Genomic DNA, 24,791 nt, shown 5'->3' with positions numbered 1-24,791 from the left:
GCCGGGCCGCGCTGGGCCGGCCCCCGCCGCGCAGGGCCCGCGGGCTGCGGGGCCGGGCCGCCCGCCCGACCGGGGGAGGCGGTGTCAGTGCCCGGGTGCGGGGCCTGGGCTGGCCCGGCGGTGGCCGGCTGGCCGGGGAGGGGGCGATGCGGCCCGGCGGTGGGTGGGTGGCTGGCTGGCTGGGGAGGGGGCCCCGCGGCCCCTCCAGGGGCTCGCAGCACCAGCGGCAGGCCGGGGCACGATGGCGGCGCGGCCGCTCTGAGGCGGCCCCCGCTGCCCGCCCTGCCCTGCCCTGCCAGGCCGGCGCTGCTCCCCCGGGCTCAGGCGCTTTCCGCCGCTCTGAGGGGTTTGCCCCTCGTTCACGGCTCGGGCCGGGCGCTGTCAGGCTGCCCCTCACACCCCGGAGCCGGCACAGCCGGCATTGTGTCCCTGCCGGGCGCCGCGCCGCTTTGTTCCCGCTGGAAGGGGAGCTGTGCTGCTGCCCCGGGCTGTGCGGGGAAGGGCCCTGGGCACAAAGGGGCTCGGCACAAACACTGCTCTCTCTGCGGTCTTGGCGGGGCCGCTCAGACAGTGGGGCGGGACACGGAATGTAGGGCGGAAGGTGCATTAAAAGATGGGAAAATGACTTACAGGAAAACAAGTACAACTCTCTCACTAGTGTTTTACAGTTCCACACTGAGCTGGAAAGGGCTTCAGGCACAGGACAACAAACTTAGAGCAGTTTATCTCTCGTCCGTCCAAGTGGACAAGAGGATTCTCAGTCCTGTGTGACTCCGTGCCCTGAAATGGTGTGTCTGAAAACCTAAACAGAGGGCCTCAAGGAGCTGTACCTCTGTGAGTCCCCAGCCTGCGCTGAGAGCAGCGCTCTCTCTCCCCAAAACACTTGAATTGCTACCGGTATGGTGGCGGGAGCCGGCAGGCCATTGCTTGTCAGCATGCCGGTATGTGTATCAGATTCCTCCAGGTGTTTTAGATACATAGATATACTGTGTGTGAGTGATGTGCTGACATTTCTCCGCCTGTTCTCCATTACTGTACATTACTGTGTTGATCAGCTGAGACACTATGTTTCCAATATCCTTTCTGAGTTACATCCTGTCCTCTGGATATATCCTGCCCTGTGGACGCCGAGTTCAAGACTGATTTGCATCATCAGTATTCAAAATTTGATCCATCAGCCTTGAAATCACTAATCCAGAGCTATATTTACCCCTCAGCTCCTTACAGCCACACATTCAGGACTTCCTGCTGCCACTGAGCTCTGTTTGACTCAAGTATTTTTTGTTTCCAGATGATGGCCACTTGGTTACTTTTACTGCCTGTTCAAGTGCCAGTAATCTGGGACTCAGGAAGGAGTGCCCTTATTGTATATTTGGCAAGCAGGCATAGCTGTGCCCATGTGCAGTACATCCTCTAGTGTCACTGACCACAGTCACTGCCATGGGCTCAGCAAATTTCTAACGTGCATAAGACCATGAACCTTCTGTGTGAGAGTGCCCTAATCTCATGCCCTTGCAGAGCACCCCCAGCCACCCACATGGGGCCTCTGCACTGCATGTCCCAGGCTCCTAAAATGAAAGGTGGAGGGTGACCAGCTCCAGAGTTGGATGGCTGGATAGGTGCTCCAGGGATGACAACTGCAAAACTGTGCATGACTCACTCTCTGTTTTTAACACCATGGAAACTGAATAATGAATCAGAAGTACTTGCTACTCCCTTCATCTCACAAGGTGCATACTTGAGGTACCCGGGCACTAAAGGCTGCTGCTGCTGTACATCACTGACTGGTACTTGGCAGCCAGCAGACTAGAGAAGCAGCACAGGCTGAAGGAGGAGTATTTTCTGACTTTACCGAAATCTCTGGGACAGAAATGAGTTTACCAGAATTTGAGAGCATTTCTTAGAAGTGAAAAACAGGTGCCAGGTAAACAGAAAAGGGCTTCTCATTTTCAAGGAAATGAATTTTGAACTCCTGGTGACTGCAGTGATCAGAGAAGGAACTTGTGATAAAGCCCACTGGTGAACTTCGGATGCCACAGAAATGGCCAGTATCCAGCCAAAAGCAGTAATGACCAAGCAAATCTTATTGCTGGAGCATACTCAGACAAAGCTGGTTCCTCACTTTGGCATCTCACTGCACTCAGGAAGCATCGAGTTTCACTACCCCTATGCCACAAGACCTGCATCCCACCAGGCACCACGGAAATAGCCCAATGATTCAGAGAGTCCAGCAGCAGCAGCACTAAAAGCTTTGTGAATGATACCCTCTTTGGAGCACATGCCTCTGAGGAAGCCCTCCAAGCCTCCCTTCACCCTCTGTGGATGGAAGCAATGACTCACCGTGAACCAGGAGGCACTCTTTGTTTGGATTCAACTCCTGGATGCTCATTAGTGAGAAATTAATATAAAGGACTAAGCTGCTTGATGCATTGAAGCTCTTTGGTATCATAGTCCTTTCCTTTAGTAGGCTGTGCATCCTTTGCTTCTCTGTTGTCCTCACTGAACTCAGTGTTACCGCTTGAGCCTCATTTCCCGTGGAAGCAAGGCCTCTGCTTGGCCTCCTCAGGCATCCCCTCTCTCACTTGGGCTAGTTCTTGTCTCAGTGACTTTTTAACTTGTTAGCATGTTTGAGTTAAATCTGACAGAAGAATAGAAGTCACAAAAGTAATTAAGATCCTTAATTAAGTAATTAAATTTTATAAAATAATTCATCTCAGATAGAAGAAATTGGGGCTATATATCTACCTGTCCAATTCAGGAATCTGTTGGAGACATTGGGGCTCTCATGGTGTAGCCTGATTACCTTCAAGAGGACTAAGCACAGAGAAAGGAAAAGCAGAGAAACTTGCATAGATGCACACTGAAATAACAGAGTCTTAATACCATCCAGTTCAAAAAATCAACCTGTCAAAGGAGAGAAATCCATATGAAACTGCATTTGGTGAGATCTGTTGCTCAGGGCACTTCTTTTACCCCTTTGCTGTCCTGTGTACCCCTGCAAAATATCGAGTTTCCCTTTAACAATCGTGTATTTTCAATGGGAGTGCAAAGAATGCCAGACAAAATCTAACTTATGGTAATGTAAGAGAGTATTAGAGAAAACGTTTGAAATGCTAACACTGAGTTTTTCTCTCTCCTTACACTGCACATAAATTCCTAAAAAAAATAAAAATAAAAAATAATAATTAAAAAAAAAAAAAATAAGTAAACATATTTGACTCTTAAGTTGTGGATCCTGGCACGATTTTGCTGCAAGTTAGGCAGATTTGCAGTGCTTCCCTGTGAGGTCATGCCAGGAGCCTGAAGCGAGGGGCAGGATGCATGTGCTGATGTGACGCACGGATCCCCAGCGAGCCCCAGAAGGGAACTCCAGACTCCACTATCCCTTTTCCAGGGGTCACTTCTGCCGGTTTAAGCAGCCTCGTGCACAGGTGCGATCCCCCAGTCCCTCTGGGGCTCGGCGCTGTCATTGCACTTGGCAGTGGCTCCGGCAGGGCTGCGGGCGCTCCCGAGGAGCCGGACACGCCCGGTGGGCTCTGCCGGGGACGGGCGAGCCGAGCCCCTTGCGTCACCTGCACCGGGAGCCGCGGCCCGTGCCAGGACATTCCTGGGGTGAGTCACGGCCCGGCTGCTCCCCGGCCCGGCCCGCCAGCCGCTGCCCCAGGGCAGGGAGCGCTGCCTGCCTTCCCGCCGCCCTGCCCGGCCACCCCCCGGGGCTCTGGAGCCTTCCCCGCCCCTCCGGCCGCGGCGAGGGGATGCGCCGGGACAGGCGGGTGCGCGGTCCCCAGCGCTGGGATGCTTCGCTTGGGCTGAGCAGCCTCTTCCCCTGTCAAGTGGGGAAGGCCCTTTTCAGCCCGTGCGGGAATGCGGCTGAGGGAAAGCTCCTTTTCCTTTTCCAGCAAAACTCGTCAGCCACCCGCGTTCCCTGGAGGAGCTGACCTGCTGGCCGTAGGGCAGAAGAGCAGGCAGGAGGAGGCAGCAGGGAGGGATGCCCGAGGAGCAGCAGCCACACGTTCTGCGGGGCAGGGCGGAATTCCCCCTCTCCCGCCGGGCTGTAACTCACACGTGTCACTGAGTCACAACGCCGGGCAGCCACGGGCCTGGCAATGGACAGGGAAAGAGAGTTTTAATTAAAATGTTATGGCTTGTGATGACATCATGTTCGGGGTGGTATTTAAACACGGCAAAAAAAGGAAATAAAAATTCCTCCTGTGAGAGAAACATGAAAAATAATGACAGAACAAAAAATTCCTCTGAAGTCTAAAATACAGAAAAACTTCGGTCAGCCTTATTAATAAAAACAAAAGATAAAAATTGCCTTTACATAATTAGCACATATTTGACTTTTACAAAGGTTTACACATTTGTAGCAGTAGAAGAAACAATTAGTCTTTATCCTACTGGCCTTTGTAATTCCTGTATGCCCTACAAAATGTGTCAGTAACTGCTGCAGTGTCCTTTTGCTAGGCACATGCATCAACAACACTCAGCAATTTTTACACTTTCCCCATGTCTTACAAAATGAATGATAGTCCATATGCTGGGAGTCTCCAAGTTTCTCTCCTCCAGCTTAGGAAGTCAAATTCAGCTGCCCCTTATGCTAGAATTTTAGTAGACTAACCACAGCACAAGCAGTTTTTGTTTCTTTTTAAAATCAAAACAGAGATAAAAGTGTAGTTTCTTTCCTTAGTCTGTATTGTGGCTCAACAGTTGGTTCTTTGCTCACAATATATATTCATTATATTACATATTGTATTTTATTTAGTATCTAAATATAATAGATCTTACAGAAAGAAGGAGTAAGGACAACAGTCATGTTACTGAAGTGCACATCTACAATTCTCTTAGCAGTGAGTTCATCTTGCTTATGTTTCTGAAAACTTGGTGAGCCAGAGTGGTGACTCCTCTCAGCAGACAAGCACGACAGCTGGAAAGGGTCATTTCTTGAACAGCCTCAGCCTGGTTTGCAGGACAACTGCCAAAAGTTAGGATACAGCCAGCCATCTCAGCAGATGGCACAGTTTAAACTGGTGCACCTCCAGGAAAAGTGGCAATGGTTTCCAAAAGCTCTTTTCCTTTAGGATAGGTGCAGACCTTCGAGTTGCTGGGGCTGGCTGACACATAACATATATGATGATTCAGCTTTGTTATGTTCTTTTTTTACAGAAAAGCTCCCCCTGAGACAGCCAGGGTTCCCAGTGGGACAAGGAATCCTTGCTTTTCTGTGCCTGGACAAGTGCAAAGCAGCACTACACACAGAGTGTAGAGAGATTTCAGGCATTAATCCCAAGTTTTCCAGGCTTGGCCTGATTCTGCTACTAACCTTCATTGCTCTGTGGTTCTTTTCCTGGGGTTATGTCATCACATTGGAATAAGGACCTTGGAAAATGGACTGTTTCTAATCATGATCAGCACTTCTATGACATTGCAGGTCTGATTTAAGGAGACATCTTTTAAACACAAAAAAGAATCATTAGTAAAGGATCAAATACTATCCAGGAGATAGAGCAAGCCATGACAAAAGTGCCAAGATGGCAGAGATTAATTCATATGGCCTGTTTAGATCGAAAGTTGTAAAGGTCAGACAAAAAGGAGGACAGACACTTTTGGTTCTGGAGTTTTAATACTCTTAAAATTGCTCCAGACAGATCTCAGACTCAGTTTGCAGCATTGCATCCAAATGAAAGGAAATTCTGTCTCATGAAGGTTGAACCCAAGGGTTGGTTCTAAGAAACCTCTTAAAAGCAACAATTACGGATTGCACCATCTAAATCTAGTCAAGCATTTCAAAGCCCCCTTGAAAGATAAGGTGCTTAAAAAGTTGATAGTGCCTTTTAAAACCACTAAGTTTTTCTTTTTCAGACAGCAGTCTAAAAATAAAACATTAGCTAAGCCTAACATGCTAAATACATGAGTTGAGATCACTTTCTGGTGGTTGAGGATGGGCTTTAGGATGACTGAGGTCCAGGAATATTTATAACCATTGCTGGATCGTGGGGCCTGTCGGTCAGTGCAGAAGTGTCCTCTGGTGACAGCAGCATTCACGAGCTCTGCCAGGACTGCAGAGCTCAACATGTGACTGATGGTGGGATCTGCACAGGAATGCTCATGAAAAGCAACTATGAAGCCCCACGCTGGCCAGAGTCACATGCAGAACTGCCATCCAAACCCCAAACATTTTAGCATCCTGGCTCCCATTTCTGCCATTTCGAACACAAAATTCACAGCAGCTGAGCCACAGCACTGTGTGTCCCTTTCCTCTCCAAGCTAATTTCATCTGTAGAGTGCTCAAAGGAGAAAAATTGGAAAGCATGTAGATTATAATACACATACTTATAGGACTGTTAACCTAGGAACTATCAATATAAATCCTTAATAAATTGGTAAGACATGACTAGCAAATTCACAAAGCTGAAGTTGGACTGTGTGTTATCCTCACAGAACAAGGTAATCCTTGTAGAGGATTCCTTTTAACTTTGTTACAGGGAAATTATGGGACAAGCATATGCCATTTTCAGTCCCTCCACACGGCATGGTTAAACCAGGCAGCACAAGCACCAGAATAACTCTAGACCACTATGCTGTGACACAATGCTGGTGCAGCAGCTCTATATTCATCAAATAAAACCCCCTTCTTTAGCTGTTCTTTGAAATCAATCTAAGGAAAAAGACTAACAACAGCAGAGAAGACAGAAGTGAAAGCTGATCTTCCATGGCCATTGGCCAGCGTTTTGGAGAGTATGCTGTCATGTAACATCCTTGTAGGAAACTTGGCCCAATCAAACATTTCTCTCATCAAAAGCGAGTGACCTGAACAGCTGGATAAACGTTGTGAGCAAGCAGGGTGGTGCAGGCGGAATGCTGGAGCTTGCTGCCTTCTCTCCCCTCTGGCAAAGGCTGCGGGATGTCGTGTGGGCTGAGCACCTCCAGCCTGGCCGGCTGCTGCATACCCAGAGCAGCTCACAGGCCAGAGGCTGATACAGCCCTGTCTTTGATTTTTTTTTCCTTCTTTCATCCCTAAAAAATTTTAAAGATTGAGTTGCACCTAAAATATATATATTTAAAATTAATTTCAGCAGTTTTCCAGGAAAGAAGCACTACAAACACAGGAAGCTGATATATTATGGTAAAGATACAAACCTAAAGCTTGTCTCAGTGCACTTTTTGGAAAGCATGTGCAGCCTGTGGCTTTCTGCCCCAAAAACAGTTCAGATGTAGCTTGTATTGATGTGCATTTTAATGTGCTCCAAAATGCCTTCCATTTTCTGAAGGGAGCCTACAAGAAAGCTGGAGAGGGCCTTTTCACAAGGGCATGGAGTGACAAAGGAGAATGGCTTCCCATTGCCAGAGAGCAGGTTTAGATTACATAAGAAATTCTTCACTGTGGGGTTGGTGAGGCAATGGAACAGGTTGTCCAGAAAAGTTGTAGCAGTGTTCCCTGGCAGTGTTCAAGGCCAGGCTGGATGGGTCTCTGAGCATCCTGGTTTAGTTAAAGGTGTCCCCGCCCATGGCAGCTGGGTTGGAACAAAATGCTTTTTTGAGGTCCCTTCTAACCCAAGCCATTCTCTAAGTTCCAGGATTCATGAATGATAATCACTGTTCAGTGATTTAGAGCAGTTAAAAATCCCAAGTATATACACACATACACAAATACAGAGACATATTTTAGAGATGGTGCTATGTCACCATCCCTCTTGGGAAACAAGATAATCAGTTTACTTACCTGTCTTTATAATTCTTCTGATTTGCAGCACAAGTTAATTTACCTTTTGCATCAGTCTTAATCCAGACATTGTCTTCAAATCTGAGTGCTCTGAAATGGGAAGGTTTCTTATTGGTGGTAATTGGAGATTCTCTGAGGAGGTTTTACACAGGCCTGATACTGGACATAGACACAACTGAGCACTTCAAAGGCAAGGTTTTAATAGCACTGTCTAAGCAAGCACCAAATTATGGGAAGTGGGGAGCTGATGAAGGGCAGGAGGAAGGATACATCACTTGATAACAGGCTGAGAAATCTCAGAATATCCCCTTGCAGCAAGCTGGGTAAAACACCAGGGGCACCTCTGCAGAGCTAGACTATGTCACTGTTGTGAAGATCAAGACAATTTAGCAGTGCCAGGGAAAGATCTCTCAGGGTTAGAGCCAAATGCCATGCAAAAAACTTCCTGCAATTGTCTGGAACTGGCAATTTCTTTAGAGTGAGAGGGCTCTTGCAGCAGGGTAGAAATAGTCTTTGCTAGCCTCAAGAAGTGTTATCTAGAATTGCTGTGATCAGTTACGTCAGTGATCACCAGCAGGTAACATGACCAGTGTTAGATATTACTTACTGAACACAAACAGAACATGGAAGAGACAAGATCACTGCAGGGTAAGGGTTAATTTAGTGGTTACATCAACGATTCATAAACCACAAGTGTAATCTCCTAAATCCTAGAGTACTAGATTACCAGTGCAGCAGAAACATGGTGTTGGGTAGGACTCCAGTGTGCTCTGTTGTCCCCAGAGACCCGCTCCCTGCACATGTCCATGGAAGGCTACAGATGCAGGGACAGCTGGTGACTGCAGTGAGTGGAGTGGGGCTGTTCAGAGTCTGCCTCCCTATATATGTACGTTTAGGTTGGTTTTCAGCTGCTATATACTAGTTTCTAATGCCCATATTTTCTGGGATTATGCAAAGATCATCTTTCTTTATTGTTAATATTAACATTTAAGTGCTCTCTTGTAAGTGCTTAAAACCTCACCCCTCCACAGAAGAGCCATCCAGCAGTGGGTGCTGGGACACTGTCCCCAGCTCAAACCCCTCACAAAGAAGAGTGCTAGCTCACATCTGTCACATGGACTGCCAAACCAAAGCAACACAAGCTTTCCAGCATTGTTACAGGCTTCCAGCAGGTGAATCTGACACTGGATATGCCAGTTAAGGTGATGAACCTGCCTCCTAATACAGGTGAACAGACTTGATACAAGAAGTCCTAGCTCTACTGGTATTGACACCTGAATATGAACAGCCAGTATCAGCTTTACTGCAACCACCACGAGAGGGCTACAGCCAGCATTCCAAGTGGCTTTTTCCTTGTGACCTCATCCTGGTTGGGTAGGAAGGGCTGCTTCTAGTACCAGCAGTCACTGTAGGGATTTGTCTTCTACATCTTTAGTAGCCTGTGGTGGCCAGGAGGTGAGCAAGTGGTCTTTGAGGAAATCCTGGTGTTTCCTGGGTAGGAGAATCCTTTGGGTTGGGAACCCAAAGGGACTGGTCTCATGGCTATTAAGGAGTTATGTACAAAAAAATATCAGAAGAAATTGCCTAGGGTAGTTACTCAGCCCTGACATGAATCAAAGGGGCAGAATTTGCACAGCAGGAAAACCAGCTGGTATTGCAGCATCTGGATACATGCCAGGGCTAAGATCTATGGGAGCTACCAAGAAGGGCAAGACTTTCACTGTTGCATCTTGTTAAAATGCATACAGGACAGATGCTACACTTGAAGTTCAAGGAAGCCTACTGTCTGTTTTCTGTAAGAGTCTGGTACAGCCTCATTAGTTTGAATCCAAGACGAAGCTGTTCACCCGATCCATTCTGACACCTTTGTTAAAAACTTTTGCTTGGATTCCCTGACAGATACTGTACAGACCTTACCCTGATGGTAACATCAAGTGGGATGGCTGATCATGGTAATACACGTATTTGTTAGGGGGGAAAAGATGGATGAATATTTCAGTCCCTAAGACAAGGAAGGAGATAGAAGTAACTCCCCTTTTTCCAAAGGCCATAAAAATATATATCCTGATATAGCTTAGAAAAATCATCACTGAAATTTGAAAAAGCTTCAAAGAAAGTACCATACCAGGCAGTGTGCTCTGAGGTACTTGGTTCATGCCCCGTGAGCAGCACTAAAGCCAAGGAGAGTCAGATCTGAACTGCACATACAGCAGACAGGACAATTTTATGCACATCTGTTCAAAGCAGAACACTACTTCCTGTATTTCACCTTTAGTGTATGCAAGCGAGGCCTCAGGCTTGCAAGCTTAAAGGGAAATTTGTAACTTTGCTCAGCAGAAGCATACAGACACCATTGTCATAAGCAGAGACTTGGGCTGGACTGCTCCCACTTGCTCTATCCAAACTCAAAATTATAGCCGTGTTGTTGAGGGGATGCTATTGAAGGAAATAACCTTGGAAAAAGAGTGATAGGAATGAACAGCTGGGAATAGGTTTGGGATAGAAATTATTTCAATTCCATCTGCCACAGATAGACTTATTCAGCTCACTGCGCCCCTCCTCAAAATGTATTCACATTCAAGTCAATGGAGATTATTCATGTGAACAAGAACAACTGTTTGTGCAACCTACTAGTCAGGACTTACACAGCCTCTTGGGACTGGACAGATGCAATGGTATCAAGTACAACTTACACCGTGCAACCAAGTCTTCTGCTGCTCATATTCCTTGCAGAATTCAGCATTCTTTACTGGGAACATTTCTTTTGTGAGAACAAAAAATGTCTTTTTAATCTAGACAGAGATGTCAGTTCTGAACGGGAAAGTTTCCACAGAAACTCGGGAAGTATTAGCAGACATTTCTGAACAACATCTCTCCCCCTTCTCATTCTTGTGATTTTTAAAATTTATTTTAAAAAAACCCAACCCACAACTGCAACACTTTGAACTGATCAGTCTCCTATCCACTGCCAGCCATTCCCTAAACTCAAAAGAATGCCCATTCTTCCCACCTCTAAGGCAAGGTAAGCACTACAGCAGCCAAAGGAAGCCCACAGCTACATAGCAAGTAATTGTTAGAAGCATATTCAGGTTTTAACCCTTTAACACAAGCTGCATAAACACAGGGAGAAAAGATGCTGCAGCAGCAAGCCTCATGCTTAAGTTTTTCCTATCACTCTCTCCTATCCCCAAATTTCCGCTCCATACTTTTTTCTCAGAGTGTAGCATATCTCCAAGAAGGCAGGACTGATTTAAACTTATTAACTCAAACTGAGTTCAATACATTTAAATTAATAAATATTGAAAGCAAAACTATCAAGCATAGTAAGGATAGTTTAAGAAGCTGGCGGTCAACTGAACCAATCTGCGAGGTTTTACACTGTTAGAGATCCAAATTAAAGATCCATACAGCTTACACGACTTACATTGCTCTGTACATACTGATGGGCACTTGCATCCCTCAGAGACCAGGTATCACAGTGGCTGCAACTGCCCAGAGTGCTGGCTTGGGTACTCATACTGGAACCAGATTCTGCTCTGTTGCCTCCAGCAAACTGTTCTCATAAGTTAATGGGAAGGTGGTGTAGCTGTACATCTCAAGAGAAGTCCAAGCTCAACATACTTTGAAAAAATGTGTCATTTTATTTGTACACTTCCAAAGTTGAATGTAGAAATTTAAGAGTACAGTCCTGCAAATTTACTCATTGCTAGAAGAACTGCCAGGGACATGAGAAGGTATTTATTGATTGATCATCAAGTCAGAGGGGAATAAACAAACAAACAAACCCCCACCCTCCCCAAAATTTAAAAAGTTATGGGACTTTTTTTTTTTGCCCCAAGTACAAATTTTATAAATACAAAACAAATTCACAAATTACTCTGAATGCTAAATAAATATCTACTTAATAAACTCAGAACAAATACCTCCAGCCAGCACTGGTACAGTACTTGAAAAGATATGCAGTTGTACTCATTAGTGTTGAGAAGATATGCTCAAACAAATTTTAACAACACACACAGTTTCTTCAACTGTGCTACAGCAGAAGATTTTCTCTGAGTTGATAAAGCCCTCAATACCACAGCTCCTACAAAAATCTAGAGGATGAAACAAAGTTATTTTGTGCAGGAAAAAACAAAGTACTTCTGGAAGATATCTGGACACACGAATGTATTAAAAATGTACAAAACCTCTGTAAACCAGTACTGTATCCAGTACATCTATCAAAATTATTAGACACTGAATAAAACTGTAGCAAAGGTAATCTTTCCTACATTCTCCTGAGTGCTTAATATTATATTGAGAATATAGTGCAGGCCACACTTTAAGGTGGTTAAACAGCTGTTATTGCTTTAAATAGACATGACGACTGGGTAATTTAACAATCCATTTTAATGAATGTAAATAAATTCCCTCAAAAAATCCTTTGGAAGGCAGAGGTTAGATTCGTGACTTCTTTGCCACGGGAGCGGTGTGGTCCACGTTACCAGATGTGATGGGAAGTCCAAGCTTTTGAGCCTGAATGTGGAAGAAAGCTTGAAGTCTAGTTCCAGCTTTTGCTTCACTTGTGTTACGAGGGTTGTATTCAAAGCAGTTCGAAAACATCAGCTCAATATCTTCAATAAATTCAGCTAGTGAATAAAATAAATTAATTTAGTATGTTTCAAGCCATCAGACAGCAGTCTGATAAACCAGTATGATATCAATAAATTAGTAGGGTGATCCTACATAGAGCTGCAATACAAAAATGTCTTAATGCATATCAAGTTTCTGTCACTGTATCGGTGCTGTTCCATGTAAACATTCTTCAGTTTCTCTGATTATCAATATGGAAATACAAATCAGACAGGAACAACAATATCTTTTCTAATATTCCATCAGTGTTACTCATTGATATTAAAGGCTTGAGAATTATCAGAAGTTTCACAGCTGCCCATTTCCTATCTATCCATCATATATGTTAGTAGTAATGGAACTAAGTTCAACAGATTTTATTTAAAAAAAATATTAGTATCTGCTCTTTTAAAAAAAACCAAAACACACCACAAACCCCCAAAGCAAACACAATTTCAGCTTTCTAATCATCAGACACAGTTCTGTTTTAGGACAAGTATTTAAAGTGAGAGAACAGGTACAATATACCCCTTTCAATAAATAATACTTACATGCTAACTTATATTCACATTTATTCACTTTTTCACGGATTATATTTAAGGCAATAGGTTTTTTGATGATATCATAGTAGTCTGGTACCTAAAAAAATAATCCAAACAAAAATATTCATGGACAAACAAATGGAAACTTAAATTCTGCCTATGTAAAACATTAAAGCAAATAATCAAAAAGCATTTATGTTTTGCTTTTAAACAAACAGAGGAGTCCTACACAACTACCTTCATTCCCTGAACTGAATACTAGTTTTCAGGCACCGCATTTCTTTTTTTTTTCCCCTATCATTCAAGTAGCAGATTGCAACAAACATTAGCCAGCAATTTAATGAATAAATCTACTCCTAAATTCTCTGTGAACAATTATAAGGAAATCACATGAGCAGATAAGCATTATGCCATTCCAGCTATTCCCATTGGTCAAGTACAAAAATGATTTCCAATATTTTAAATTTTTTATTTTTCCTGTAATATAGTACAATGTTAAAAGCTCTTTAATCATGAGTAATAACCATTTTGACTCCACCACTATTCATTCAGAATTCTGAAATTCCATTTACTTGTGTTGAAGAGCAGCAAGCAGGAGAAAGTATGCAAGTACCAGAGAGAAATCACCACTTCAGAACAATGTCTATGGGATGAAGAGTCAGGGGAGGAAAAGGACTGCCTAACCTTTAAGTGTACTGATCATTTGGATCCAATTTTGCATTCCAGTAAGCACCAAGTCTAGGGTGACTGTCTCACAAAGTGGGGTGGGGGAAGCAAAAGAAAAAAGTATCTGATCCAAACATGACTTCCCTTCCAAGGAAGGATACCCACATGCACTATCATGTATGTTTTAAAACCAAGTTTTTGGTTATGGCCTGTAATTTTACACTAGATCAAGTGCAACCTACAAATGAACCTAAAGGAAGAATTAGTAGAGAAACAAAATTAAATTGACATATTTTTCATTCCTTTCCCTTCAGGAGTGCTGTTTATGTAATTACTAAAAAGAAAAGTAATTTTCTTTTTCTGGCTTCCTGTGCACTGACTATTCAATGTATTCTTTACATTGTCTTAAAGGCAGCTAAAAGTTTAAACCCAAGTATCTATCATGACAAAGAAAATTTGGGTCAGGTATGGATTTTTCCTTCCAACTATATAGAGACTAGATCCAAGCAAACCAGAATGCATTGAATTCTAGCAGTTTAGTTTCAGTATCAAGATTAAGTTGAATTCTCCACTGCATTCACCAGATTCTTGCCCTTCCCAACATAATTCCAGTACTCTAGTAGGCAGTCACTAATCTCCATTTCATTCAAACTTCTCCTCCTCCTCTACACTTACTTTGTTAATTCATGTTTGTACATCATTCTCTATGTCCAGACAGATTAATCCTTCCAACTATTTGTGACTCTGAATTGAGAGTTTCAGGTCTTCATTATCCAGCTATCACTGGTAATTTTAGCAGAGCCTTTAAACACCAAACTCTAGATCCCCAAGAATGTCTGTGCAGAGTTGCCCCAGAGGGCTTGGAAAGGACAAGCAGGGTCAGACAGTTCCTGCTGTGCCTTACAATGAACAAACCAGTGCAGCCTGCAGAAAGCAGCTTTGGGAAGCTTTACTGTAGTACAAACCTCTGGAACAGCACTTTGGGTACCCATATTATCATCCAGCGTTTTGAAATTTGAACACGAGGGAAATTAAGAATGAAGCTACAGAATCATCTTTTCACTGCATTATAGTTAAGTGTGAAGTTGTTTCTCTCTTATTATTTATTACAGGCCTGTTCTCAGAATGTCTTTGCATAAATTAAAGATTAATTCAACTAATTATATAATAACCACAAGCTTACATTTAGCCGCCCTGTGCTCCACTTATTTGGTGGGTTTTTTTCAAACCAAAGCATTTCCCATTTTAAAATGCCCAATGAAAAGTGTATTTAAAATTCTGCCAATACCACATCAATTGTGAAAGTTATTTCTGGCACCAAATATCTGAGCTGAAATGCAAGAGTTCTCCTGAATCCCACTGCTTGGTTCTATCCCCCTGTTTGGACCATGCTGTAAATTCCCAAAGTTTACCAGCAGCAAGCAGGACTCTCTCACTTCATTACTGTTCCCTCTACAGTTCTGTCAGTTACCTGGATTTTGGAAACCAGCTTCATGAAAGGCCAGCTGTCATCATGTCGCACCAGTTCCACTATGAGTTGTTCAAAAGCTGAGAGTTCGTGGACTCCACCTTGACGTCCTGAACTTCTCCTGTTCAATACTGGAGGAGATGATTCTGGAAAAAAACCAACCCAACACCCCACCAGTTAAAATTTAAAGCCTGACAAGTAAAAGAAAGTAGGTTGAAACACCAAACACCATTATTTTAGGGTACTAAAACTGTAGTTTAAAAGCACAAGGCATGTAGTTTGGCCTAAAGTATTAACTATACTCCAGTCTTGTCACTTACTGCTAAAATGTCTCTCTTGTCATACAAAATGCTAAGTACTAGGACTTAGCTGGGTGCCTCCTCCATCTGCATTAATTTTCAACATGATTTTTTTTTCACTGATTTCATTCTTAAAACAATTTGTTAAACACTTGAAGAAAAGCCCTATTAGAGAAAAAACAGAATAAGCTGCCTGCTCCTAACTTTTACTTTCACAAAACCTCTATTCAGAGTGGTTTTATCTGCTTTCAAGAGGAGTCAGCAGGGTGGTTAAAGGAAAAGCTCAGAAATTCTGAATAGTGAGACAGAAACGGTGCAGAATACAAGGCTGCCACACTAGAGTGCAAGCTCTTTTACACTCTTCAGTCTCACACTGGGCTCTTTTTGTTTTTAAAAGGTTATTGTATCTTTCCAAGTATTTCCTTACCATCAAAGTATTATATTACCTTAACAAGCAAGGACACTGTTAGCCCTATACCAGACTGACAACATTTTTCTTCTGATAGCAGTTTCTTGTTGTGTGTGTTCACTACCTTGCCTCTATCTGTGTTCTTCCCTGTTTAATTCTTTAATAAAATAAAATCATAAAACGTAACAAGTAAACATTTACATGGGTTAAGGAACTTTCCAATTTTCTATCCACTTATTATAGAGCATATTGTGTGTGAAATATGAAATTTCAAATATGGATACGGTAAATCTCAGATGGCTGAAAATTTTAAGGTTCACTTCTGTCCCTGCAAAAGAAAGAAACTGTCTCACTGGAATTGGCAAAACTGCCTTCAACCACTACTTCTAGTCCCCATACTCTACCACACAAATATTTTAGCAAGGAACAGAATGCAGATTTTGCAGTGATAAACACATTTCTCTAACCTGTAGATTGTCGTTTTCTGCCTCTTCTCTTGGGTTCGGCAACAGGAAGAGAAAGCTTTGAGGCAGAAACTGGAAATTTCCTAAGCCGTTCACTGGGGTCTGCAGTGTCAACAATTCTAAACCCAAGGGAGTTGGAAGGGCTGTTTCCCAGTGCACTATCAGCGCTCTTTCTTCCTCTTCGTCTTCTTCGAGGACTGAGTAACTCCACAAAAACATCTGCTTGTAATGAACTTTGGCTCTGACGAGTGGTCCGGCTATTAAGTCTTAAAGTAGACTTTGTCACTGCTGAAGAGGCTGATTTTATGTTTCTTAAACCCCTTCTGGTAATTTTTGACGAAGATTCAATTTGCTGGCTCCGAGAAGCGTATCTTGCCTGACGTTGGCTGTTCTGACTTGAGAATGGATTGTTGAGTTTGGCTGCTCTCATTTTTAATGGAAACTTGACCTGGGATCTTCCTTGCTTTGATGGGCTACAAAGTGAATAGTTATGTTTATTTATATTCCAAAATTCCATTTGTCTCTTTTCCCTCCATTTTCTAATTCAGCATTTAAAAAAATCAAGCTGTTCAAGGTTGAACTGCTTACCAGTTATGTTAAATACTGCTCTGGGGTCTCATAATTAAATATGACACAGAGTATATACCTTAAAGAAGTACTCAGAATTCTAATCACCTTTGCAGCTTAGGCAATAGGAATACATTAACTGGAGCACCAGTTATCAATTTCTTTAAATCACTTATTTCTCACAGCAAGTGCTAATTACTAGGATTTCTGAAAATTATTATCAGCCACATAAAAAAAATGCAGTTGTAAAATGCTACATATAAGAGTTATGCTCTGGCCAGGGTTTATAACTAATACTTAAGACTCCCCTTCCTCTACAGGGAAGAGAGAAGACCCCAGAGATAAATTTATTTCCCGAGGACATGCACATTCTCTCCAACTACTGAATCTCAACTGTCAGAGCTGCAAATAACCTTGCTTTAGTCAATTCAAAAGACTGTATCAAAAAGAGAATAAAAATACTCTGAGACCAGAAAAGTTTCCTTCAGTTTTTATGTTGCTGGCATGTGCATCAAACTGAATTTTTACTGAAATTATCATTTTGTATTATTTAGTTTATGTAGCATTTTTGGTTGATTGTTTTTCAATTAGGTTTTCTTGGGTGGTTTGTTTGTCTGGGTATTGTTTGTTTTGGTGTTGTTATGGTTTTGGGGGCTTTTTTAGGGGAGTAAGAGTGGTTTGGTTTGTTTGTTGGCCTTTTTTAAACAGCTGCTGCATTAGTCCTCAAGCCTTTCCAATGTCATGTGGTTTCTGATGGATTGTTTTCCCTAATGTTCTAATACTTACCGTATGCACCTAGTCCTCCCAAATTCAAAACTGGACAAAAATAACTCATTTTTTTCCAGAAAACCTTTACTGTTTGAAACTCTCTCCACTTTACATTCAAACAGTAGCTGTACAGAACTGCAGCTCTCATGGCCTTCTGTTACCCATACATGCAAAGCTGGAATTTTTATCCTGAAAAGTGAGCCCTAGTCCAGTGGCCCTAGCTTTTGTCAGTATTAAATCTTTTGGTAAGAGCCAAATCCGTAACAAGCTGCCATTTTTCTAAAAACAAACATCTTTTTCAAACTAGAGTTTCAAGATACATGCTTATGTGAACAATTACTCCATATAGTGATCAAGGTGATATTTTAACAGATCTATTTACCTTATCTCTTCTTCCTCTTGAGATTCATCCTCCTCATCTTGCTCTTCTTCGTACTGCTCCTCCTCACTCTGCCCCATCTCATCATAGTTTGCCTCTTCTTCTCCTTCTAGTTGTTCAGCAGTCTCTTCATCACTTTCCACAGAGGGTCTCTGCCTGGAGGAGAGGCGTCTAGAGCGCTGCTTTGGTCGGCACTCTGGGCAAAACCAATCTCCTTCAGGAATGACCTAGAAACAGAAGGGAAAATGAAGAGAAAAAGCGTTAGCAATATGCAACTACATTCCAAGAACTATTCAAGTTCTATGTGGAGAGGAAGCACTTGTTTCTCCTGAGATACCTTTAGCTTGGGCCTGATGCAGTAAGTGTGATATCCTCGGTCGCAGCCGTCACACAGCACCATGCTTTCGGCATCGCCTTTCTTCCGACACACTTTGCAGCGAGCATTGAGGATGGACTTGGACCAGATGACACTTCGATCCAATGTAGACAGATGAAGGAAGACTTGGGACAAGCTGGTAGAATAAAGAAGTGACTCTCTCCAGCGATCCAGAACTGTTTTATAGGACCGTCCACCATCACTGGCATCTTCCATTGAAGAAGGGGATTTAAAAAAATAAGAAAAATGACAAACCCCTACAGAATTATCAAACTTCTTTTTCAAAGATCCAAGTTATTCTAGAATATGAGGTAATACTCTGACTGTCAAACAGACAGCAAGTAGCGAACTGGGATAATAATTCAACCTTTGCCTTATCTCTTCAGTACTGGAGTATTTTCTCCATAGTTTCCAAGATGCTGGAGCTTTAAGATTTTACTCCTCACCACCTATTCAACTTAGAACTTGCACATACATAGGTCATTAATAAGACAGTAAACTCAAGTAATCAACCTGGAAACCTAATTAGATTCAATTTATAAAGTATAAAACATAACTTCAGATTATGAAAAAATGACCACATGTCCAATTTACCTTCCTCTGTATTTACACTTGGAAATCCCAAAATGTTTAAAGAAAGTACCTGAAACTTCACTGGCAAAGAACAGCTTGAAGGGCACTTATCACCCACACTTGCTCCAGTACAGTCTACCAGAGAGCCTTTCAGGCCTTTGTCCATGCCTCACTGGCTTCAATCCTGCCCTCCACTCTGTCTTCACAAGCACCTGCATCTCTGTGTGGCTGACTGGGTCAGATGACTGACCTGGATGAAATATAACTGTTTCCTTTCTACCTTTTAAGCAATGTAGCACACGGGAGGGACCTGTGGTGCACATCAAGTGTCAAACCAAGTAACACCTGAGTTCCTTATTAAGTTAAAAATAAATGGGGGTGGGAACAACGATGAGAAATTAGATGTTATTTTCAAATAGTTTTGGTTTGCAACCCAGGCCATGGAAACAGCCACTCAAACATACACACTGAATAAGTGAGGCGAACAGCACTGAATGGGAATGGGCAGCTGGAAGCTAGAGAAGCAAACAGGCTGTTTGAGAACCTGAGAGAAAACAGAAGGTATAAATGACACCCTTCACTGCTGCTGCTGAGCAGAAAGCTAATTTCTTTGTTGAAGCCGAAAGTTATTTCTTGCATCTTAAAGAAAGAAGGTTTGAGGACAAGAAGAGACAACACAACAGTGCTTTTGATTATGGAAATGTCTGCAGACTTCCCTTCTAAAAGTGACAGTCCAGCTACTACTGCGTGATCTCAGTTGATTAATGATGCACTCCAGTATATAATGTCACCCTGCCTGCTGCTACTGACAGTGGGCACACGAATGTGATGCACCTGTCTGCCCAAACAATTTACTCTCAGGAATAGGAAGAGAAAATATCTAATAACAAATAAAATGAAAGAACAAAAATGAGACTAATTGCTCTCCTGGCAAGCTCCTTCTGCCTTTTCATCAATTGGCTGCCAGGATTTGTCTAATCTTGCATACATTTGCATTAGCAGCAAGCAGCACAAGAGACATGATGGGAGAAGGCAGAGGATAAACAGGCAACACAGCTTCATAAATAAAATACAGCCACTCCTGAACTTCAAACTTGAACTTCCTAATATTTCCTATTACTTAGTGCTTAGACTTTTTGTGTTGAGTTCAGTCTTCTGAAGACAGTGGACAAGGTCCTTCCCACAGCACTGCAGTACATCTCCATGTATTTTTTTTTAATTCAGTAAGAAAATAAAATCACTTCAATCAGTTCTGTACTGTAACTCTTACAGATACTTTATCTTAAGCATATATATAGTCTGGCAAGCATTTCTTTGGCTAACAATGACAGCTTGAGCATTATTACTTTTATTTGGAGGTTATTTTCAGTCTGTATTGGCTCACCAATATAGCTCATCACACAACATGACAAATATATCGCAACTGCGAATTTGCAGAGCAAGTACACATGAAAATTACCAACCACAACCTGCTTCAGCCTATCCCGCTGCTGAAACAAGCCAAACACTTGTTTCAGATCCCAACTGGCAAAACAGGAATAATACTTTTTTTTTTCCATCCATCATCTTTCTCATTTATATTGTTAACTTGGAGGGAGAAATGGCCTCTCCCTTTGTGTCTGAGCAGCACTACACTGCGCAGTGGGATACCCTTCTGTCAGCTAAGTCCTCCAAGCTTGCTACAATGCAAATGAAGTCATTTGACAGATCTATGCACTCATCTATCAATAGCTAATTGAGTTCAGGAAAGGCTTGTCCATTTTAGTGTTTCTAGAAAGGATATGTAGTTGCACAAAGCTGTGAAGTTTAAGAAAAAATGGGGACACTGAAAGAAAGGGGGGAAAAGACCCCCCAGGATTATGTGAACAGGCAGATTTTGGTCCCGAAGTGATAAAAAAAATACAGTTCTTTATTTCTGGCTGCAGAAACCTTTTTCTTAGTTTTAAATAGTTGAGCTGTACTTGTTTCATGTTTAAACCTTTGGCTCCAATACAAGGAATTGTCTAAAAAATTAATTAAGAAACAAAAAAAGAAAATCTGACAAAATATTCAATGCTTTCTAATTCTTAGCAATACAAGTAACATTTAAAATTTACCATCTCTCTGACTAGTCTTGTCTTTCACTCTCTTCCTCTTTTTATACCCCCAGTGGTGCCTTTCATCATCTTCTGCATTACCTAACGTTAAATTCATAGAGTTATTTCAAATACCTTTTTGAAGCATGGCAGGTTATTTTTAATTAATTTTTACATTCCATACTTGTATAGTCTAAAAACGTGACTTAAACAGTGGTTCGCAATATGTGCACACAGTGAATGTAGACAGTGAAGGGTAAGGGAGTACTGTGCATGAAAGAATTGCACATGCCAGTGTTTACTTTGACTCCCACTACAAACAAAATGCTTGAACTGAAAACTCTGAATCCTACCCTGCCTTACCTTTCTGTCCATCTCTGGTGCAAATGTTCACAAAAGCAGATACTAACCACAGGTTTCCCTCTCAGCAAACAATTTGTCTGGTCTGTGCTACCACAAACCTCCTCACAGCTCAAAAAATGTAGCCAGGTTATGGGCACAGTTCTCAAGGACCAAGAGAATTAGTTCATCTGTCCACTTGAAACAATGTATTTTGGATATTTTTGTGCAGAAGTGTTCTCAAGTATTAAAACGATTAAATTAACCTCCCAGGAAGAAGAGCCATGGTCAACCTCATCTGCTCCAATTACAAGGGACCTTCTTTGACTGTCTTCTCTGAAGAGTAAACAAAAATTCTTTATCATAAAAAGAGCCCATTTCCACCTTTGCTGCCTCTGCTCATGAAACTCTTCAGGGACGTAATGAAAGCATAAGAACAAAGTATGTGTATACACTAATCATATCCCAGGACACTGCTGGAAGATGTCTGATGCTATTATGAGGACAATTATAAATAGAAAAGGAAACAGCTTTGGGACTACAGGAAACAAAGATAACATATAAAAAGAAAGAAATGGAATAAAGACAAGCAAAAAGGAGCAAAAAAGTTGGTGGTTTTTTTTTTTTTTTTTTTTTTTTTTTTTTTTTTTTTTTTTTTTTTGTCATGCAAGAAGTGCATGGCCCAAGTTACAAAGTAGGCAAATGGTTCCCTCCAGTCTCAAAGGTGCTGCCATGAATTAGAGCCCAACCTTTTGCATGGAAATATGAAGGATGCTTAAATGACTGAAGTCCTGAACTAGTGCAGAAGACAGACTTTTTTTGTGGATGCCTCACTGAACTCCAGGGTAACCAAATCACTTCATCCTTTTATACCTCAACTTTCACATCTCTGTAAAAGGAATGATGAGACTTATTACTGCACTGCAAAGTATTTTGAAATATAAGGAAAAGAAAATTTGTATCAAAAAATAAGCAAAATTCGTAACAAAAATGGCATCTATTTCTTCCTTCTCAAACAATTTTCTTCTGAGAAGCAGCACTTCAGTTTCCTTCAAACAACTATTTAAAAAAGAAAAAGGCTTTTTTACGTCTTAGCTCTGAATTTTTTGCAGGAAAACACTGTACTGCAACTGCACCCCCTCCTTTCCATGAGTCTCCTGTAACATTACCTTGGGCTGCACTGAAGAAAGAAAAGCCAAATTTTCATAGTAATATTTAATGAAAGGATTTCAAAAATACAGTTCCTAATTAAGAAATGCATACAATTTAAATCATGTTACATTTAATCACCAGACAACTGAAGATTAGTGGGCATCCAGCAGCTCTGTGAGGCTGAAGGGGCCATTTCTGGGGTTTCCAGATCTCCTTTCACATCACTATCTTCTCTGTCAGACTTTTCTTGCTCTTCCACTTGAACATTTGGTATGCACCTCAACTCTAAACCTATCAGAATCACCAGCAAGGCTCCTGGCAGCCTGATAGAGCCTCAAACAAAAACAGAGCTGAGAGGAGCAGCTGGTCCTTTTACTGCTGTGCTGGGTCCCTTTGTCTGCTCTGCACCCTGGAGGCCACCAGCAGAAACCTGCCAGTGACTGCAGGGAATTCAGCGTGCTGGTTTTCAGGACTAGCAGTCACAAATGAAAACTAAAAATTGTTAAGTATGGCTCCATTTCCTAACAGGAACAGAGCAGAGTAAAGGGAGGAATAGAGAAGGCAAAGAAACTTTGCAGCACAAGAAAGAACTGAAATAATGAAAAAGACAGAGCATTTTCAGTGTGGTTTAAAGCAGAAATGCAGGAGTACTCTTTTTACCACAAGTGTTCCCCTGTAGTGCACTACCAAAATGGTAACTCAATCAGCCAGAAAAATTTGGATTATCGGATTTAACATGAAAACAGATATGCCAGGCATTTTGTCTAGGGGGGTTCCCTTACACAACTGGAACAACTATTAACTATTAAAAAAATACCCTTCCTGTTAGGGGAAAAAAAAAAAAAGAATTAGTGCAGAGGCATGGTAATCTATATAAGGCCAGTAAAACAAAACCAAAACCTCCTCAAACTAAACTCCAATGGTTACAAACTTAGAGCTAATTTCTATTATCACAATACTGTTGGTCACGCTCTAGAGGGGTCAAGGAAAAAATGCATCAAAATTTTGAACATACAGCAGCCTGGGAAGACAAGGGTCCACTTTTCATTAAAAGGTTTAGTAGTACTACAAACACATCCTTGTCAAGCTAAGTAGAGAACTTTTCTCTGTCTGCTATACATATGCAATCTTGCCTTCATTCAGATTCACCTCCTGCTAAAAGAGGCCCATTACGCAACTGAAAACATGAGACATTTGGCACCAAAAAGCAAGAGGGAACCTGACACTGTCGCTTAATGGTTAGGGCAGTAAGCCAGAGCAGAGGACACCTGGGATCCTTCCTGCTCCTCAGCGATGTAGGTTATTCCATACATTACTGTAATCCTAGATCAGTAGCATTTTTCACAGCAGAAGAGATGCACAGGCACATTACAGTAAACAAACATCAGAGATTTAAGACACGCAAAACACATATTTACTTTCCTTATACACTCTCTCTGTCACTCAGTATAAAACACCTAAGAGAACAGGATTTCCAAGTTAAAACAAACGAACAACCAACCCACCATCATTCCAAAGGGAAGGCAAAACCATGAACCAACATAAGAATATGGCAGAGTTGAAACCACCAAAAAGAAAACAGAGGACTGCTAAAAAAATACTTCTGGCCATTTTTCTTCTTTTAGTCTTTTTCCTCTAACTCAGCATGCATGATCAATGGCCACAGCCAGCTAATAACCATGTCTTTTCCCTCAGGGGAATAGTAAACTTACAACTGTCATCAAGGGGCTGTCAGCAAAATACTCTCAGACTCAGAATGGAAATGGAGGAATATAATGCACAATGCATTTACAACTTGTATATGAAAAATAGGACAAATGCTAGAGGTACTGTCAATTAACTGTTGCACAGGTTGCAATCTAGTTATATAGCAGGAAATAAGCTGTATCATGCCTGGCTTGGAAAGTGCAGACATACTTGAGCTGACCAAACACTCAGCCAAGTAAAGCTTTTAAACAGATGAGGTTTCAACTATTCCTGTGCTCTCCCCTTTCATCTCAATCATTTGCTGCACTTCCCTCTTCTAGAGGTCATCACACCAATATCAAAAGCTTGTGGAAGGGAACCCATGCCCACGTGTCAGTGTCTGGCACACATCTAGCTCAAATCCATCTTCAGTGGCAACTGATACCCAGACAGCAGGCTCTATGCAGGAGCAATCAAGATGCAGAAACAACTTCAGATCAACTGTGTCACAGGGCATTAACATTTTGGTTAACATACCAAAACCTGCATTTTTGTCTTCAACTATTACAGCAGAGTCTGCCAGAGCAGATGGATTTCATACACAGTGATTATCAGAGGACAGTATCAGTCTACCAGGGTGTGTAGCAGTTGCTGTTCTGGAGGACCCTGGAAGACACTGCGTTAGCAACCCACA

The 24,791-nt window shown here is 42.1% G+C and overlaps 1 protein-coding gene across 2 annotated transcripts in view; it reads right to left on the bottom strand.

Annotated features, from left to right (window-relative positions):
- Positions 1 to 12,094: 12,094 nt before the first annotated feature.
- BAZ1A (bromodomain adjacent to zinc finger domain 1A) overlaps positions 12,095 to 24,791 on the bottom strand; it is a 64,222-nt gene continuing 51,525 nt past the window's right edge. For both annotated transcript variants that reach the window (XM_083862948.1, XM_083862947.1), the window contains 6 exons: positions 18,234 to 18,481; positions 17,900 to 18,123; positions 16,186 to 16,655; positions 15,014 to 15,156; positions 12,886 to 12,973; positions 12,095 to 12,351 (listed from right to left, as the gene is read on the bottom strand). In XM_083862948.1, the coding sequence (XP_083719074.1) occupies positions 12,161 to 12,351; positions 12,886 to 12,973; positions 15,014 to 15,156; positions 16,186 to 16,655; positions 17,900 to 18,123; positions 18,234 to 18,481 (1,364 nt within the window). In that variant the 3' untranslated portion in view covers positions 12,095 to 12,160. The remainder of the gene's footprint in view (positions 12,352 to 12,885; positions 12,974 to 15,013; positions 15,157 to 16,185; positions 16,656 to 17,899; positions 18,124 to 18,233; positions 18,482 to 24,791) is intronic.

This window comes from Zosterops lateralis (assembly GCF_965231275.1).
Source record: "Zosterops lateralis genome assembly, chromosome: 6".
Classification (NCBI taxonomy): domain Eukaryota; kingdom Metazoa; phylum Chordata; class Aves; order Passeriformes; family Zosteropidae; genus Zosterops; species Zosterops lateralis.
This window is presented reverse-complemented; position numbering and strand designations above follow the sequence as displayed.